This window comes from Perca fluviatilis, chromosome 12 (assembly GCF_010015445.1).
Source record: "Perca fluviatilis chromosome 12, GENO_Pfluv_1.0, whole genome shotgun sequence".
In the NCBI taxonomy this organism is placed as follows: domain Eukaryota; kingdom Metazoa; phylum Chordata; class Actinopteri; order Perciformes; family Percidae; genus Perca; species Perca fluviatilis.
The window spans coordinates 23,632,201-23,650,878 of NC_053123.1; the positions used below are offsets into that span (position 1 = coordinate 23,632,201).

The window sequence follows — 18,678 nt, forward strand, 5'->3', positions numbered from 1 at the left end:
GTGAAATGGCAACGTGTATACTGCCTGTATGGCATCATGTGAGAGATACTAAGTCCCCAAACAAAAAGGTCTCTCAAAAATATTGTGCAGCTGGTGAGTTTAGCAACATGTTTGTACAGATGTGTTTCAGCCTCCACTATGTCCCCTGGTGCTCTGGTCTCTGACACACTGTACCTGAGCACTGAGTGCTTCACCGTCTCTAGCCTAGTGTGTATAACTGAAAACAACTGGCCTTTCTGCACCGAGCACTGAGAGCCGAGCACTCCCCACCACAAACAGGTTACTTAGTCACTGTCCACCCCATCATCGCTCGCGCCTTCTCTCTCTCTGTGTCTGAATAAAAGAGAACATCCATGGGGGGGCAGCAACTGTAGTAAATTGAACTTCAAGACAGGGATGTGCAAGTGGTGAAAACAAGTATGAAAATAAGAACTTCCAAATGGTTATCACTACAATGTTGACAAAGCTATGTAAGTGCCCAGGAGCAGGAAGGCATCAAGGCAACAAAGTGTTGGGCTAGCCGGGTTTGATGAATGAGACGGAAGCTCTGGGGCTAATGCCCTTTTTTTCACAGAAAAACAGTTTGGAAGTGTTTTTCTGCTCCCAAACAATGTACACACAAATGAATACAGAGAGAGAGAGAGCGAGAGAAGGGGAAAGACAGAGGCAGAAGCAGCACAATACTGCCTGCTGCACTGCAGCAAAAATCTACACAGCACACTGTAGCCACCACACAACCTACAGCACAGAACAGAGTCCTGTACGGAGGGAGACGAGTGAAAGACCGAGTGAGGTAGACTGTGTGTGTGTGTGTGTGTGTAGTGTGTGTGTGTGCGTGTGTGTGTGTGTGTGTGTGTGTGTGTGTGTGTGTGTGTGTGTGTGTGTCTGTGTGTGTGTGTAAAAATGACAGGACAATAGAGAAAGCAAAATGTTATTTTTCTATCGTTATATAGAAAAACAACAGCGCCTTTACGTATTTGTTTGGCAAACGCAGCACCTTGCTGGATGATGTCACATTTTGATCCGGCAAAAGATGAGCCAGCTTTGACTTTTTCACTTTTTTTTTTGCCAGCCCCCTCCAAATGACTGAAAGGGCTTTATTCTTTCATGCAGTGCTTAAGTCCTTCTGAACGTGGCCTAACAGTCCATAGCCTCAGCATAGACCTCTGAAATCTGGACCAAATTATAGCCAAAGAAAAAGAAAAGAATCACAAAGTGAATTTCAAAGACATTTAGCACAGAACAGACAATTCTAAATGGGTATAAAAAGAGATACTGAAAGACTGAGTACCCTAACATGGCCATTGAGACACACCTGGCAACCCAGTCAGCTCTGCCAACAATGAGGAGCGGTAGAGAGAGAGAGTAACACAGCTACAATGCAGCCTGTAAAAATAAATAATAATACAGTTCTAATTACCAAGAACTCAACTCACTCCCAAACCAAAATGATATTGTATATATTTTTAATTGATCTCTTTTGTTGAATAATTATCACCATTACCTTTACATTCAACAGGTAAATCATATGCCCAGATGTGGACCTTGTACACATGCCTTGGGAATGCTGTATTAGCATGACCATAATAAGGTAAACAGAGCGTGATAGAGGTAGGTAGAAAGACAGAGAAAGTATCCTGCTCTGCCTATCCCGTCAGTAAGAAGCACAGTCAGATGATGGACAACAGTAATAAATGAGCTACAGGCCAACAGTGAGTCATGAAATTATATCAGCAATCAATCATAATCGAATCATTAAAATGTACTTCCAGCACAGGAAAAAACGCAGGCCCAGCTGAACTCACTCTGTGTTTCCCTCCACCACTCCTCATTGCTATAAAACAGTACAACAGCAAGCCATCACTTTAGCAGTGGGCCTGTGGCTGTATGATTTGTAGTAACACATACTGTGGCTTAATAACACACAGACACACCAGTATGTTCAGTCTGGTTTGTTTGATAAATGGTTAAAGAGCCACAGGGAACATGACCCAACCTTCTTGCTGTATAGCATAGCAACATGCTAATGTGACTGCATCATATTCCACTCCTAGATGACGGCCTGGAAACAATATTACTGATAACATGGACTCACATGGCACACTCCATCAGCCCCCGTTGCTAGGTATTTTTATACTTTAACATCAGGAAGAACATTAAAGGTCCCATTGCATGAACATTTTACTTTATGAGGTTTTTTTAACATTAATGTGAGTTCCCCCAGCCTGCCTATGGTCCCCCAGTGGCTAGAATGGCGATAGGTGTAAACTGAGCCTTTGAGAAAATGAAAGCTCAGATGGGCCGATCTGGAATCCGCTCCTTATGAGGTCACAAGCATAGACAATATATAAACTGGACCAACAGATCCCGTTGCTTTGGACGGAGACCAGTGAAGGATATCAGAAGCACTTTTCCGGTGATGGCTGAGCGTGCTGCGCAGCCTCCAACTGAGCTTGAAGACGTAGATGTGACGTGAGCAACCTGTCTGAAAGTTGTAAGTCTTCTGGTAGCTGTGCCAAGAGAAATCTCAATCATTCCCAATCTAACAGAGACGGAGAGCGTAGGTATATGTTAGAAGATAACATGGGCACAGGCTAATTATTGCTAACTAAAATGCTAGTTAACATTAGTAATTAAACTTAAACAGCGAATGTAAGTCGAAACTGCCTGCGAGCTTCTCCTGTACTATACGGTAATTCCTCTACTATGCGACAGTAAGTCGCGTTGTTATGACACAATTGTTAGTCTATTTTTACAAAAACGTCTGCTATGGAGCCATAACGTGAGATACAAGGTAATGGAGCCTTTTACACATTGTCGTGTTTCTTTAGAAATAAACAATGGACAAAAAGAGTCTTTAAACGCTTCAGATGTAAAGTTATTCGCTGTCAAAGTGGTGCCAAAATGAATGGCAGTCAATGGAATACTAACGGGAGGTGATGGCTTGGTAGCATCAAAATGGCGCCATAGGAGCTACGCTTTCCGGGGAGAGGCTTACCCCCTTGGTCATAAGGAGCAAGGTTACCTCCCCTTTCTCTGCTTGGCCCGCACAGAGAATTTGGCCCGCCCATGAGAAAGAGAGAGACATCATGGCTTGCAAACAAGCAAAGTGGCAGTTAGTCAAGGCCACACCACCACCCTCCACCTTGCCCCCCCCCACATCTCTCCTCTTCAATAGCATTTAAAGCTAAAGACACAGAAATGGCACATCCTAAGGAAAGCTCATTGTGGGACTGGCTCTAGTGGCTTTAATTCTGCACCAAGGCTGAATTTCGGCAGATACCAAGGCAGATACAGTATTAGGGGGCCACTAAGGCCTATATAAAAGCATCCAAAGAGCACAATGGGATGTTTAACAGGCTATATTATCATATAAATAAAAAAGTGCATTAAAAGTGTATTAAAGTGCTCATATTGTGCTTTTTGGCTTTTCCCCTTTCCTTCATTGTGTTATATATCTTTTTGTGCACATTATAGATTTACAAAGTGAAAAAGCCCAAAGTCCACCCCAAAGGGACTTAAAATCTTCCAGAGAAAACATTGTTTACAAACTGCTCCAAACAGCTCAATTGTAGTCCAGGCTTTACTTTGTGATGAACGTGCGTAACACACGTTATAATGCTCGCCTAGCTGCTAGCATGGCACTCCCTCATACTCTGCAACTGACAAGCTAGCCGTACTTACTGCACATGTGCGACTCCCAACAAAGATGGAATAGAAGTGTGATTCCTAACTCAGTAGCTAAAACAGAGAGCTCAACACACAGGATGAAAAGAGGAGCAATGTGCAGTACAACAAAAATATGGTGTTTTTGGAAAATTAAACCACATAAACCTATTCTGGTACAACCTCTAAATACAATTATGAACCTGAAAATGAGCATAATATGAGCACTTTAAAATTACAATATTGGAAACTAAGACATTGCCCATTGGTTTCTATAATCTACAGTAAATGTTTGTTTTCCATTGGATTGATTTCATTCCATCTGCATTTGTATTTTTCACATTTCTTTTACTTTGTATTTCTATCAAACCCTATCAAGTATGAAGTTTGCCAACTGTCCTCATCTTGTGTACCTGCTGTGCATCATGTTCTCAGATCTGAGAAGACTGTTTATAACTCCATCCTCAAAAGGAATAATTCAGAACCAGATTAAAATACCTATTTGTCAGCTGCTTGAGTATTTTCTTCTGATTTAAGCAGATTAGCTCTAAGAGATTGCTTGTGTGCCAATATTACATCCACTCACCCCATGTGCACATAAAAAGTTTATAATCAACTTTTAATCATTCTACAATTTTGTTAACATTACAACTTTTACTTCCCCTTTATTCTTTATATCTATTATACTATATATATATGATACTAATACCGATACCTCAACTCTAGTTGAGTATCTGCAACTCTAAATACCAAAACCAATACCAGTTCTGTCTTTGTTCACAGATTTTAAACTTGTGTCTCACTGGGAGGAACTTAATCATTTTTATGTAGAATAATGTGATGCCAGGGAAAGCTATGACACTAAAAAGTGAGTGAGCAGGCTCGACTTGACTCAATGTATGTGAATGATTATGGAAAAACTGAATTTTAAGAATTGCATTTACAAAAACTATTTAATGTGGATCCATCACATCATAGCCGATAAATGGTCCATTTGATAAAGTATTTTTTTCATTGAGAAATCTAATTTTCACATTATTTACCTTAATTTAAGCTTAGTTTGTAATATTTATTCACATAATGAAGATTTATGGCAGCATAAAAAAATTTAATCTACATCAACTATTCTCAAAAATAAATACCTCAGTAAACTGAAATTACCTTTACCATGGTCATCACTGTGATGAAGGCCTCCAAAAAGAAACATTAGCAAGATACGTTTGACATCACTCAAAGTAAATTGGTGAGTACTACCTGAAGGATTTTTTGTATCTGCATTACCCTTTAGGCTATTTACAATGATGTGGTCATCTCTGCAGTAGTTCCATTGGAACTACAGTGTGACTGTACTGGGAACTGTGCCAATGGCTTTGGTGAGCTACTGGTCATAGGAAACAAAGCTAAAATAGCATTAGATACACTCATATTATTTTAAATGGTTTGTTTTCAACACAAGCACAAAATCAATGTGAGTGTGTGTAATACACATATCTCTGTCAGTTATAAAACCACAACATTACGTTGGGTTGGACCCACATACGGGATAACACTATGGACTGTAGCACGGGTATTAAAATAGAAGCAAAGAACCACTAAAGACAAAATGTTTGAGAGAGTGTATGTACTGAGGAAGGTATTAGAAATTAGGGAGATCGGGAAATGGTTGGGTCAGGGAACAGAGAGCAGGACAAAGAATGCTGATGGATGAAAGGCTAAGCATCTAGCAGAGTCTAGAGGAGGCAGAGTTTAAACCATACAACATCTAAAAACATGCACTAGTGTGATGTCAATCATAGGTTTCTCTGGGGTAATTTTAAAGTCTATTTTGTCTATTTTGTGTTTTTGGGAGCTTCTGTGGATTCTGACATCTGCATCACTGATGAGAGACTATATAGGCAATGACTGCGGGAAGCAGGGCAAATAGTTTACGGCTAACTGCAGTGAACAGCGTCTTCTTGCATCAAAAAAACTTAAAGCTATAGTGCACAATTTCTGCCAACCCCATGAGGAATTCTAAGTAATGACAACAAAACTGTTGGCGCGTCCACATGATTCAAGCCTTCCGTTACCCCCCTCCACAACAAGGCTCTGTTCTAAAGGCTGGATTTTTTTTGTTATTAGCATGGTTACAAATGTCAATGGGCTTTTGAATGAGGTTTTCTTACTTCTGGAACACTTAAGCTCTCAATGGCTATTGAGGACACTGATCTGCTAATGTCACAATATTAGCCTCCAGAATGAATAACTTCTGATTTCTATCAAATACAACAATATGGATGTGATGATCACATTGTCACATTTGACTAGGCTGTCCACACAACAGGGATCAAAACACAAGGGTTTCAAAAATGTTAACCTATCCATATTGTGGCATCAACACACTGCACATTGGTTGGAGAGGCATCACATCAGTACTTATTATCTAGATTTTAAGCATGCTACCAGAAGTTGACAATGTTGATTATTACACTGAATTGTCACAGCAATCGTTTCATACCCTGAACTCTGAGACAAAAGCTCTCTCTGGAGACAGAAGCCCACACACACATTAAAATGGTCTCATCCACTTCCACGGTGTTAACATCAATTGCACAAAGAGGCATTTCTGACACCTCAACATGCATCTTTGGTAATGATGATGAACTTCAAAAAGGCTCATCTGTGTCAACTCTGCTGTACAACTGTGTACAACTCTTCAAACTTCTGTCGCTGTAAATCAATAATCTTATCGTCTAACGGAATTATTCTCTCTTGCTCTTCATCTCTCAATGTCATAACTTTGTCATTTTATTCGGAATCAGAGCGCAGCGCAACAGCCTTGCTCAGGAGCTCAGTAGCTCCAGGAAAATCACAGCAGCTCAGCTATCATGTTTCGAATCCTTTGGGGTCCTAGAAGTTGTGAGCATTAAGATGTGTCATGTGTTAGGGAGAACGAACACAGAAGTGGGGGATATGTCATACAGCTCCTAATATTAGGGGCAGATGATGAGCCAAATTACAATATGATTTATGGAGCCTCTATGAGACACAGCAGAAAACCAAGTGGGGAAAAAGCACAGGATACTCTCCTGCTGAGACGTACCTCAATTTCCCAGTGTTCCTGGAAAATAACAGAGCTTTCAAACTCATGCTTGCACTCGGTAAAGCCACTTATAAACTACTGAGGTCAGTGAAATCAGGGAGTCCATGAAATGAATGTTTACAAAAAGATTAAAATTGCACCTGCCTTTTATTTTAAGATAAGATTATTACAACTAGCACAACTTAACTAACTAGCTCTAACCATTGAAGATGTTGACTTGTTGCCAGAAACATGCATATAAGGCTACGTTCACACCGCAAGTCTTAATGCCCGATTCTGATTTTTTGCTCAGATCCGATTTTTTGTTTGGCTGTTCACATTACCTTTTAAAATGTAAACATAAACAAACACAAACAATGAATGTCACAGAACTTTCTTTTATTAGGCGGTTTGACAGTCAGTTATAACAGAAAAAGAACATAAATAAACTACTTAAACGTAGATTTTCTTTAGGGCTTTATTAGCATTGTATCGATTATTTATAAACTTCAGTACTTCCATATTTGATACTACGTTTTTAATGGCAGTCATAACATTAATGCGCAGATGCTGAGGAGGAGAAGACTGAAGAGAAGAGAGACAACTTTGCGGGGTTATGGCTGCAAATTCACTACAGAGGTCTGTGTGACCGACGGCGAATTTGCACGTCAGGACCGCTACGGGCCTCCACCACTCTAGCTTCGCCCTCGCACACGCTCCACCTCCCGGCGTGCGGCGACTCGGGCGGTGGTGTTGTGGTGCGCCCGACCCCGAGGGACCGGGATCACACCTCAGGCGCGCGCCGCTTTCACTTTCATTGCACCACGGGCGACCCCGACTTGCGAGCGCGTTAAACTCCTTGGTCCGTGTTTACAGACGGGTCGGGGGGTTGCCGACATCACCTTTTACGTGAGTCGATCCCGCCCTGGGACGCGGGTTGGGGAACCTGAGGCAGTCCTCCCCGGTACAGCCGCCGGAACAGGGGCCGCCCTCCCGCGGGGAGGTGGCGCAGCGAGGGTTTTTAGGGTAAAAGTCACATCAAATCCGCCTTGGTGTTCACACTGCGGTCGCATTGAAAAAATAGTCTGGGTCGGATTCAGGACCACATGTGGAAGTGGCCTGAATCTGATCTGAAAAAATCAGATCTGGGCTAGATTTGAGTGTTCACACTACTTCTGAAGAAGCCTGACCTGGTCACTTGACCCCAAAAAAATCGGATTTGGGCCACTTTGGCCTGCAGTCTGAACGTAGCCTAAGATTATTGTTTTGAAGCTAGTTAGCAAGTCAGCGTTTTGATTGAGCTGCCGTTAGCTTAATTAGCTAGCTAGCCACAGCAGAAAAAAATCTGCCACTTACAGTTGTCATTTCAGCCAGCAACATCTAGGAAGCTTGCAAGAGATAAGAATCCTGCTTTTCAGGGGAGCATCCCTAAAATGTCAGTTTTAGCCCAGAGTTACATGAAAAAACACAGCCTCCTTTATCATTTGAATAGGGCCAGTTCAGAGAGCGGGGATGTCAACGCATAGAACTTCAGAAAGAAAGTTGAACTTTGCTCAACTTTGGCCGCAACACGAAGCAACGTCATTCAGGACAAAAGGGCAGTAGCAAGCACACATTACAGGCGGACGACTAATGTGAATGCCATATTTTTACTGTTTAGCTCATGGTCATCATGACAAAAGATTAAATAATTGCTGCTGATGTACAAGTCTTACAATCCTGTATGGAAATTAGAGATGGTCTGATACCATTTTTTGCTTCCCGATACCTGAACTCGCGTATCGGCCGATACCAAGTACCGATCCGATACCAGCGTGTCATATATTTTATGTTTTAACAACTGTATACTACTATCCCTGTATGGATGTGATATGATTTCTATCTTTGTTGTCTGTCTGGCTCAGGTTAAACTCTTTGTAAACATAAACAAACACAAACAATGAATGTCACAGAACTTTCTTTTATTAGGCGGTTTGACAGTCAGTTATAACAGAAAAAGAACATAAATAAACTACTTAAACGTCGATTTTCTTTAGGGCTTTATTACATGGTATCGGATCGGTGCATAAACTCCAGTACTTCCCGATACTGATACCAGCGTTTAAGGCAGTATTGGAGCTGATACCACTACTGCTATTGGTATCGGACCATCTCCAATGGAAATATCACAAACCACTTACAGTGTTTTGGCATCTTATAGCCCTTAAAATCTTTGGCTCTTTTACCCAAACTGGACTTCCTGGATTGTATTTCATAGTTTCACAGGTGTCGTGGGACCTAGAACTGACCTAAAATTGAGTTCAAAGTCGTTGAGATTAGAAATTGATCTCAGTGTAACATTGTTATGGTTAACATATCCCTCATAGCCTAACTAGCAATTTCATTGACCTTAAATGACTCAAAATGATTGAGTACAAGAAAGTTCATATGTGAATTGAGACACAATTTATCTTATTCCTTCAAATCTGACAAGACTGTCAGTACCCATCCACAAATGGCCAATTTTATGCTGTCATCAGAAACCGTGAAAGGGAAGAAGTGTCAAATGCATTTGAACATTTGTAACCAGAGGTTTCTCAGTGTGACTGCTCAAATTATGTTTTTATATTGCATCATGTAGACAATCTACTAAAAACTACATATTAAACACTCTTGATTTCTCATTTTACTAAATCAGCATCCTTCACAGTAATCCCATTGAGCCACATATGATGTCCCTCACAGAAACCTTTTACACCACAGGTAGCCAACTGTATCTATGATTCAAATCACAAAGCAATCAACTAATCATCGCTCAGCACTCAAATTCTACTTGCTGTTCATTCTGAGGATATTTGTTTGGCCTTTAACAAGATTGCAACAAATATGTTGGGTAGCGTAAAGCATAAATGTCATATTTTCAAATGTTTTAACACATTTTTTGGTAGAAAGGAAATATGCATTGACACAAAGACAGAAAGATGTAGGCCTAATCTTTTAAAACGGTTACCAGGTCAATCACAGTTTACGACAATATTATCTCTAATGTCTTCAATCTACTAAGTGCAAGTAAAAATAAAGGTAGCCTCTTCGCACCTTTAGCTAAAAACACAAATCCATCCCCTGTGCTTTACCTCCATTTGGAAAGAATTACAATTCCACCATGTTATTATCCGATTTACAAGCCATGATAGCAAGCAGTTGATCGTTTACACAGACAGCAGATACAGAGCAACATTTATTCAGATTAATGTGTCTGGCAACTTGAGAAGTTTAGGTCCAAAATTCACTTTCCATTTAGGTCTGGTTTGGACTATACCAACTCCCAAGGTGAATATATGGCTGCTAAAACGCTTCACTATGTCCACCAGCTAGTTGCTAATAACTTTGTCTGCTGTTTAGTGCTGAGCAAGTAGTGTACAGTGGGTTCTTAGTTCTTTTTAGCTGACAACAGCTGTCTACTACGACTAAAAATTATGCCAATGAAAGCAGTGAGAATGAACCAAAGCAATTGTGGGCTGTAAAACCAAAACAATTAGCCAAAAAAGAGATGATTATTTGTAGTATTGTATAGGTTGTCACTACGAGCAACAGTTTCACATTCAAGTAATTTGATCCATTGTTAATATAAAAATATTGATTATAGCAAACTTTAAATCCAATAATACAATTTACAATTCAATGCTGAAAAAGACAAGAACATAATGGTTAAATGACACTACTCAATGATGTTTATTTTCAAAAGGGTAAGATGTACGATGAAAGACGTCAATATAGACTGCATCAATGCATTTTCATTTTTGCATGCAAACCTACACTATTGAGCCTCTAACAAATTACAAATGTTAAACATCAAAGTATCAGACAAATAAAATATGTTATCCACTCCAGAACTTATGAGAGAACAGATCCATTTCACGGGGTCTCCCCTTCAAAAAAAAGGGGAGAGCAGCTCTGTGCCCAGGCTGTGAAACCATCCACCTGCAGATCCAGTAGCCAGTCACCCTTGGAGGCACCTAGCCAGAACCGCATGTCCCATCATCCCTCTCACCTCTGCAAACAGGAGCATCTGGAAGGTATCCAAAGCATCCTGAGAGATGCTTCATGTAAATTCAGAATTTTTTTCCACAGACATTAATCCTACCTTTCTACAGCCTCGTTTTGCTTCTCTCTATATATATATACATATACTATATACGTTCTCTCGTCTGAACTGATTTGTATGTAAACTTAATTGTCTCACAGAGGTAGTATTCTAGAGGTAGAATAGCAGCCAGGAACTTGAATCTCATCACCCCTGCAGGTCATATTTTTCAAGAGAAGGTCAGAGACAGTCCAAATTAATTCACTGTGGAAACCAATGATTGGCGTCTTTAACCCTTCAAATGTATGGATCCGTTAACCAAATTGGACTTCCTGGATTGTATTTCATAGTCTGACCAATGCCGCAGGGCCTGAACTCCCGTTCAATTAGTACGGACCTAAAATTGAGTTTAAGGTCTTGTTTCACTGTAATTTCTGGTGTTTTAAGATTAGAAATAGATCTCAGTGAAACTTTTAAGGACTATTGTCAATATATCCCTCATGGCCTAAAGCAATTTAACTGATCTTAAATTACTGCAATGTTTCTGTAAGAAACCCAGCAACATGCCACAGTGGTTGGAGGAGGATATTTTTAGCCAACCCGGCTGTTATTCTAATTGTAGGAGTTCTTGTTTCAATCTTACCCACCCCCTTTAATTACACTGTTGTTTCTTTGTTACCACAAATTAAACTATTGTGAGTATGTAACACAAATTAAATGTAACGCAATTATCAAGCATATTTTAGCATAGAAAAATCCCTATAAATTCTTAAACGGGCAGGATTTTGCAAAAAGCAGAATTTGAGATATATTGCTCTGAGGTAATCAGGCTAGATGGAGAAAAGACACCAGCAAAATTATTGGAGTTATTAAAATGCATATGTATTTTCAGATTACACTATGGAAGTATCTGGTCAATAAAGAACAGTGCACGGTAAAAAAAATAATAATAAATTACACTGAGCAATGCATGAACTTGATATGACAGCAAACAGCATTTAGACACATGAACATGCATTTTACGAAGGGGTTATTCAATATTCTGACACAGTCATTGTTCTTTAAGTTATAACTTTATAACCAGCCTAGTCATGAACCTGTCATCTACAGTTTATAGCTTTATATACCTGTCTTTCACAAAACTGCTGTCATTGTCCAGACAGGTGCATTTTGTTATTATGGCTCTACTTACGTTTTTTTTAATTTCATGAGACAAAAAAATGATATCCATAGCTCTTATTTCTGAGTGGTTTATGTGCCACAAATCAAAACATTTTAGTTGTAGTTGAGGTTTTAGCACCAGTAAAAGGATATAGTCTCCCAAAATCAGTATGGGTGGTTTGCTATGTCAGAGACTCAAATTAATTATCTTGGGTCACTGCTTAATGAGAGTGAGTTAAAGCTAGAGCTTAGGGCTAAAGCTCCAGTATACACATGAAACAAACAAGAGCAATAGCGTTACAGTGCTGAAGCTTCGGTTCCGTCTCCTGGCTCTGTCACACACAATAAAGTTGAGTTTCACTTGATATGCTATGAACCATCATCACGTGGACACCCAGTTGTTTTGTGACCTGCGCTGTCACTCTGCTTTCAATGAGCCGCTGCTGTGCTACTCTGAGGAAGCCACCTACTGACTTAACACATTTACTGCAAATTTGCCCTTTCAGCTTCCTGGCTATGTCTTCTATATAGAATTCAACGCTGTGCAAAACTTTTAAGCCCAAGAAATGTCAGTGAGCACCCATCAATTATATCTTTATTATATGTGGCAGTTCATGACATTACTTTTTCCTCTAACGTTAACCACCAAAGGCCTTTATTAGACCCTCGTCATTCATTGTAGCTGTATGACCAACTCAATGACGTTCCCAAAGTTTTAAGAGGACATCTATGTGGTCATTTGCACAATCATCAATGCTACATGCTGCAGGGTGGAACTTATTGCATCTCCATCCCTTCCACTCAGCTAGTTCATCACTTAATTGACTTAATGAAGTAAGTTCACTCGGAGACATGTACCAATGCACATGGACATGAGACTATGGACATTAAGGGTTGGCTGGCAATGCTAGTTGTACCAGACCACCAACCCTAAGGACAATCTACCATATATAAAACAATAACGTTGCTGGAAAACAGTGACTACTATTAACTATAACAGCATAGTGAGACTAAAAGGCTGGATGTGCAGTCTTTACGTGATGGCAAAATTTGCTATATGTAAAAAAAAGTAAGTTGTTCTGTTGTGTGCTACAACATTGAACCAGCTTGTTCATTTGCATCAGAATGCAACATATCTTGGTGGTTTAGCTTATCTAAAGTGACAGCTTCTAGAGTGTGGATGACTCGGAAGTTTAACATTTTAAACAATGCAATGTCAATATCATAGCGTAACCATTAAGCTACACAGAAACACTGCATTCATGGCATCTGGCTTACACATAAAATGTGCTATATTTCCATACATATGCATCAAAACAGCTGAGACTATGCATTACCACTTAGTTTAAAACAATAGTGATTTTTTATTTACTTCCTCCATTTCTGTACATTGAGTAAGAAAATAGTGTCAAATGAATTTCGCAATGTGAGGGAAATTAAATAAGATGCAAACAGACCTTATAGATAATGAGCACTCAACTCTAAACAGAAATATCAAGAAGTGAAATTGTCTATATCTACCATGACGTTGAGAAGACACTGAAGGCTCACAAACTAAAAGCATGTTTTTTTAAAATCACCTAATCGTTAAGCCTCGATGCATCACTTTAAATTTGATGATGGTGGAGAACAAGTCTCTGACATGATTAGCCTATACTGTATAGCTTTACTTTCCAATGTGTATATCTACAATGATGGTAGCTCTGATCCAGCTAAGACTTCAGCTCTCCATTTAGAAGAAAATATGTACTCATGTACCATGTAATCACAGGCACCTATACTCTCCACACGTATGACCCCATACTAGCAACAGATACACAGATACAAAATACCAAAAGATCACGTCCCACTTAGCCCCAGAGAGGTTAAAAATAACCCACAATAGGCAAAAAGCAGGTGCCATCAGCTGGACCAGAAGACACTTAAAGAATCCAAACTACTTTTAACCTCTTCAGATGCACTGTTGTACAGTAAGTCAGTTTAGTTTGCTTTTAGTTTGTGTGTGGAAAGAGATACAGATTTATAAGACTTATAAGACGTATGTTTCTATATTGACAACGACTGGCACACTTATTGATACAGCCCAGTTGGCTTAGTCTCTCTGTGTCCTCTCAGTTAGGCTATGCTGTGTTACTAAAAATACAAGAGCTGGAGCACTATATCTAGGCCTTTGCAGCTTGGGCCTAGTGAGCACTACTGGAAACAACTGCCTTTGCTGACAGAGGACCACACATAGGATTCTCTTCCTACTATGACAAAGGTACTAGAAAATACTCTATGGTTATTTGAGGAGCCGCTGCAAAAACAAATCTGTTGTGTGATTTGTTTGACAGTGTACATTTAATCAGTTAGCAGTATTAGTCATGTAAAAACAGACAGCACCCCACCGGCAGTCTGCATCTTGGCCCTACATTCCCCAATTAACTACTGGCTCTACCTGCTGCTTCAGCACAAACCCTGACGATTATGGCCACACCATCAGTTTATGATAATTCAATAGTGTGCCTCCTGGTAAACGTGGGCTACCCTCACTTTGAAAAGCAAATGGCTTCAAATCTCACACACCTGACAGTGAGTCTCTGCCTTGATCAATTGGCTGCATGGAGTTGAGCACCAGTTAGGGGAGTTAGTGCCTTTCTGCGACTTTTCCACTGAGCGGCAATCAGTCAGTTATCACCCCAGAGCCTACTGTGGCTAAGCTCCAGATTTTCCCTTTCATGTAATCAGCATTTATACAATTCAAACATTTCCAAATATAAACAAGCTTTATCAAAAAATACTCACAGGTTGTGTGACACTTACCACTCTTTTGAAGATATATATTTCCAGCTTCTTTAGTGTCCTTTTTTCGAACTTTATAGGAACAAAACCAAATTGTGTTTGCTACACAATTTTATAACTCTTTCCAAGTCAGGACCATGGATGTATCATAGACAATGTTGGGATGGGATGTGATGTATGGGACGCTGCTCAAACAAACATGGCAGCAGGAAATGGCATAGCCTCTCACCTTTACTACAAAAAAAAATGCGTTAAAGCAATATCAAAATATTATAGATTCAAAGTAAGACAAACGTATATTGTTTCTGTTTTGTATATGACTGTATATGAAGAAGGATATTTCCATTTGTTGGTGCTTCTACGAGGTGAGATCATGGAGATACAATTTTCACTAAGGAGAACACACTTGAATTTGCAACTTAGGAAACCAGTTTTAAAAGTCTTTTTTGGGTAACGTTAGCCTTCTGTTTGTCCCCGAGGTTCAGGAGGGTCTTGGAAGACTCTAGAAATGTCTACAAATTCGTGGTAAGTGTTGTCAAACGACCTGCTAGTAGCTAGTCGTCTTTGAGGAAAAATAGCTAACGTTAACGTCAATGCTAATTGACGTGTGACTGTGACGTGCAACGTTGTAAAACACTTAAATGGAGAAAAAATAAAACACTATGTGAAAGGCATACACTGGGGCTGATATGGCTCGACAGTCATCAAGGGAAAACATTATTAGTATTAAAAATAAATTGTTTGTTGATAGTCTAAATAGTGGGGTTGTCGTTGCTCCTGCAGTGTCAGCACGGTCAAATAGTCCCGCTATGATGATTATCTACTATACTGCAGTTGCAGTGTCGAGAAACTGTAGCCTGCTACTGCTGAGCACATCATCTTCAAACCCACTACATAAGGTAACAAGTAGCCCGCACTATGCTGTCCACCTGGGGCTTTTCTTTCTACAACAGCCTGTTGAAATAAACAACCTTTGCTCACTAAAGCTCTACAATGTTACATTTAATAACCTACACAATATAACTAACTGTTGGTTAAGGCAGGGCTTATGCATGGCTTTTCTAAAAAAAAAAAAAGTCAAATTTCGAAAGGATGTCGACGGCTCAAGTGCCGGATTTGCATTAGTGCAGTGGAGCCCAGTTCCTATGTCCTATTCGCAGCAGATCTGCTGACTTCTTCAACACAACATCAACTCAAGTGTTTGTATAAAATCATATTTCGCCAGGCCCGCATGATTAATATTGACCTGCAACAGCAGACATGAAAGAATTAGTCAGTTTCATCCGGCTGGCTTGCTGAAAACAGCGAGTAGACCTATAGCCCATTTAATCGAGAAGTGGTGTTGCAGAGGGGGAATATGTTGCTGCAGTAAACCCGAGAATAGAATAATCTGGTTAGGGGCAATCACGTTGCGTGGATTTGATCCACGGAAATAACATCTATAGTCCGTGTGTGTGTGTGTGTGTGTGTGTGTGTGTGTGTGTGTGTGCGTGCGTGCGTGCGTGCGAGAGAGAGAGAGAGCGCTATTTAAAAAGTTAGGAGATCATGGTGCCGTGGTGATGCAGGGGGGCTTTTGTGTGTTTGTGCGCTGCGCGTCCCTAAACCTGGGCTTGCCGATAGTATGAACTGAATAAGTTGTCCCTCCCAGCGCCTCTGCATGATCCACTCGCTGCATAAATATGATTGCAGATCTATCACTGTTACAACAAACAAACAAACGAATAGCGCAGATCCACACGCACGCGCGCACAACGCCGGTTCACAGCGAAACGGAGGAGTGTAGGAATAATGGTGATGAGCTTACCACTTGGATTCTTGGTTTTCTTAAGACTCTTGCCACAAAGACACTGCAGCATATGCGTTCCTTTGCTGAAAATGTTCCAAAGAAACCACATTGATTTGGGCGAAGAACAATCCAGTGGCTTAAACACCCAGATATAGATGAGATCCTTGCGGTTGCATAATAACACAATTGGATCAGTTCTCCAGGACAAGGCTACCAATTGTACCATAGAAAAATAGGTATATCCAAGTCCTATGCGTTTTCATTCACGTGGCAAAATATTCAGTATCTGCCAGACTTCGTATTAATGATGTGATTTCTTCTTCTGGCGTATAAAGGATGGCTCCTCAACTAGTCGATAATAGAAAATATACTCTGTAAATTGCATGTGTCGCACCGGGAGGAGACGGGCCGCCAGTAAACAAACACAACTAACGTGAAAACAGTAAAACACGGTGGATTTCCGAGGAGAAAATCATTGCCTATTAGTTCATCACTCTGAGGAGAGGAGGGTGGATCTGCACAGCATCAAAAGCCAAGGGAGGATGCATCCTATGCACAGACTGCTGCAATGATAGCCCCAACAAAACACCACATTGCCGGATCAAGTCCAATTCGTTTCTCCTATAAACCAGCTGGTTTGGCGAGGTCAGATAACACCAACCTCAGTTTTCATTTCTTGTAGTCCCACACTGCAACGTTTCTGTTAAAGCCAAGCTTGGGTTCTTGGTGTGTGTGTGTCCGTGATTCCTGGAGTGTGCGTTTCTTCCCTTTGTGGGGTATTTTCCTCAAGCTTTTTCAGCCCCACGCAATGGCATCTCCAAAAGTACGGTGCGCCTATACAAACATTTGCATGAATTTCCTTCAACGTCGGACCTCTGTTAGAAATAGACGGGGAGGAGGGGTTAAATTGAAAGATTGGCTTTCCATTACGTAAACACGTGGTTTCTGCGCCGTCATTTCAGTGATGCTCTCTTATGATCCGACTGGGACTATTGTCCCAAGCCGTTTCAGCTTCATTTCCTGGAAATGACAGTGTCGATGAGGTGGATTTTATGCACGTTAAAGAGTCTACATTTACAGCCTTCATATTTATACCATTTCTACTTGACGTGTCATTTCTTTGCTGGCAGTTCCTTAAGTTGCTGTAGCTTTGTGCATCCAGCTGCACGTTAACCAAGAAATTATTCACAAAAGCTCCAAAGTCACAGGTGTTAAGACTCACCTGTGATAGGTTGGTGGGGATGCTTCCCTGTGCTTGTGTCAAGTCATGAGCATTACTGAAACAGGGCTGCAGAGTGCAGAGTAGCATTTAGGGCACTGCAACAGATCACTATTACTTCAACAGGCTGAATTAATTGAATCCAATGTTAGCTGCAGATCAAAAAAATAATCACAATACAAGTGAATACATGGAGTACTGCCATAGCAACTTTAAACAACAATTTGGTTTTTCTACAAAATATAGAATAATGGCAGGGTACAAATTTCAGAGCAACAGCATTTAGCATTTGTTTGACAAAACATTTAGATGTATTATTATATGTTTACATTTACTCGCTCCGTTTTGTTCTTTCATCCCTGAGGACAAGGGACCAGCTAGTGTTGCTCATGACGACTGTTTCCACTGTATGAGTACGTTTCTCTAAGGAATAAAAGGTTTTCCATCACAGAAGGGAGAAGAAGACATTGTTCTCTCCTGATTAAACCTGCCCTCACCAGGCAGGGGTTGGGGAGAGACAAAGTGTTTGTCTTTGGTGGAAAGACTGAACTTTGCCTCCAGACACACACAGATTGGATTTGTTTTTCATACTTCACATCGATGATTTAGTCATCTGTCAGCTTGACTCCTTCCCAGCACAAATGACAGAAGTCAGTTTGCCTGCCAGTGTTTGTAATTTGACCCATTAGTTGCTCAATATAGTGTTGACCCCACTCACAGGTGTTAGATACTGTTTGCCAGTAAGCCATCTTCGTAATGCTGCAATACAAAGAATACAAATGACCAGCCTTATGGCCCCAGCAACAATAAATGACCTATTTAGAAACTGTACTTTTCTCCTTCTTTCCTGTAATTTTAAATGTATTGGTCAGAGATTTGATTTCTTGCTTAAATGGTGATTTGCTATAAATATGAGCTCAGGGAAAAAGGTTGATCCATAC

At 40.4% G+C, this 18,678-nt stretch overlaps 1 protein-coding gene across 2 annotated transcripts in view; it reads right to left on the reverse strand.

Moving 5' to 3' along the window:
• fgf14 (fibroblast growth factor 14) overlaps positions 1-17,415 on the reverse strand; it is a 110,878-nt gene extending 93,463 nt beyond the window's left edge. Inside the window, exon 1 of one of the 2 annotated variants that reach the window (XM_039818108.1) lies at positions 16,537-17,415. In XM_039818108.1, coding sequence (XP_039674042.1) covers positions 16,537-16,744 — 208 coding nt within the window. In that variant the 5' untranslated portion in view covers positions 16,745-17,415. The remainder of the gene's footprint in view (positions 1-16,536) is intronic. The other variant, XM_039818107.1, reaches the window with a different exon arrangement.
• Between the last annotated feature and the right edge of the window lie 1,263 nt (positions 17,416-18,678).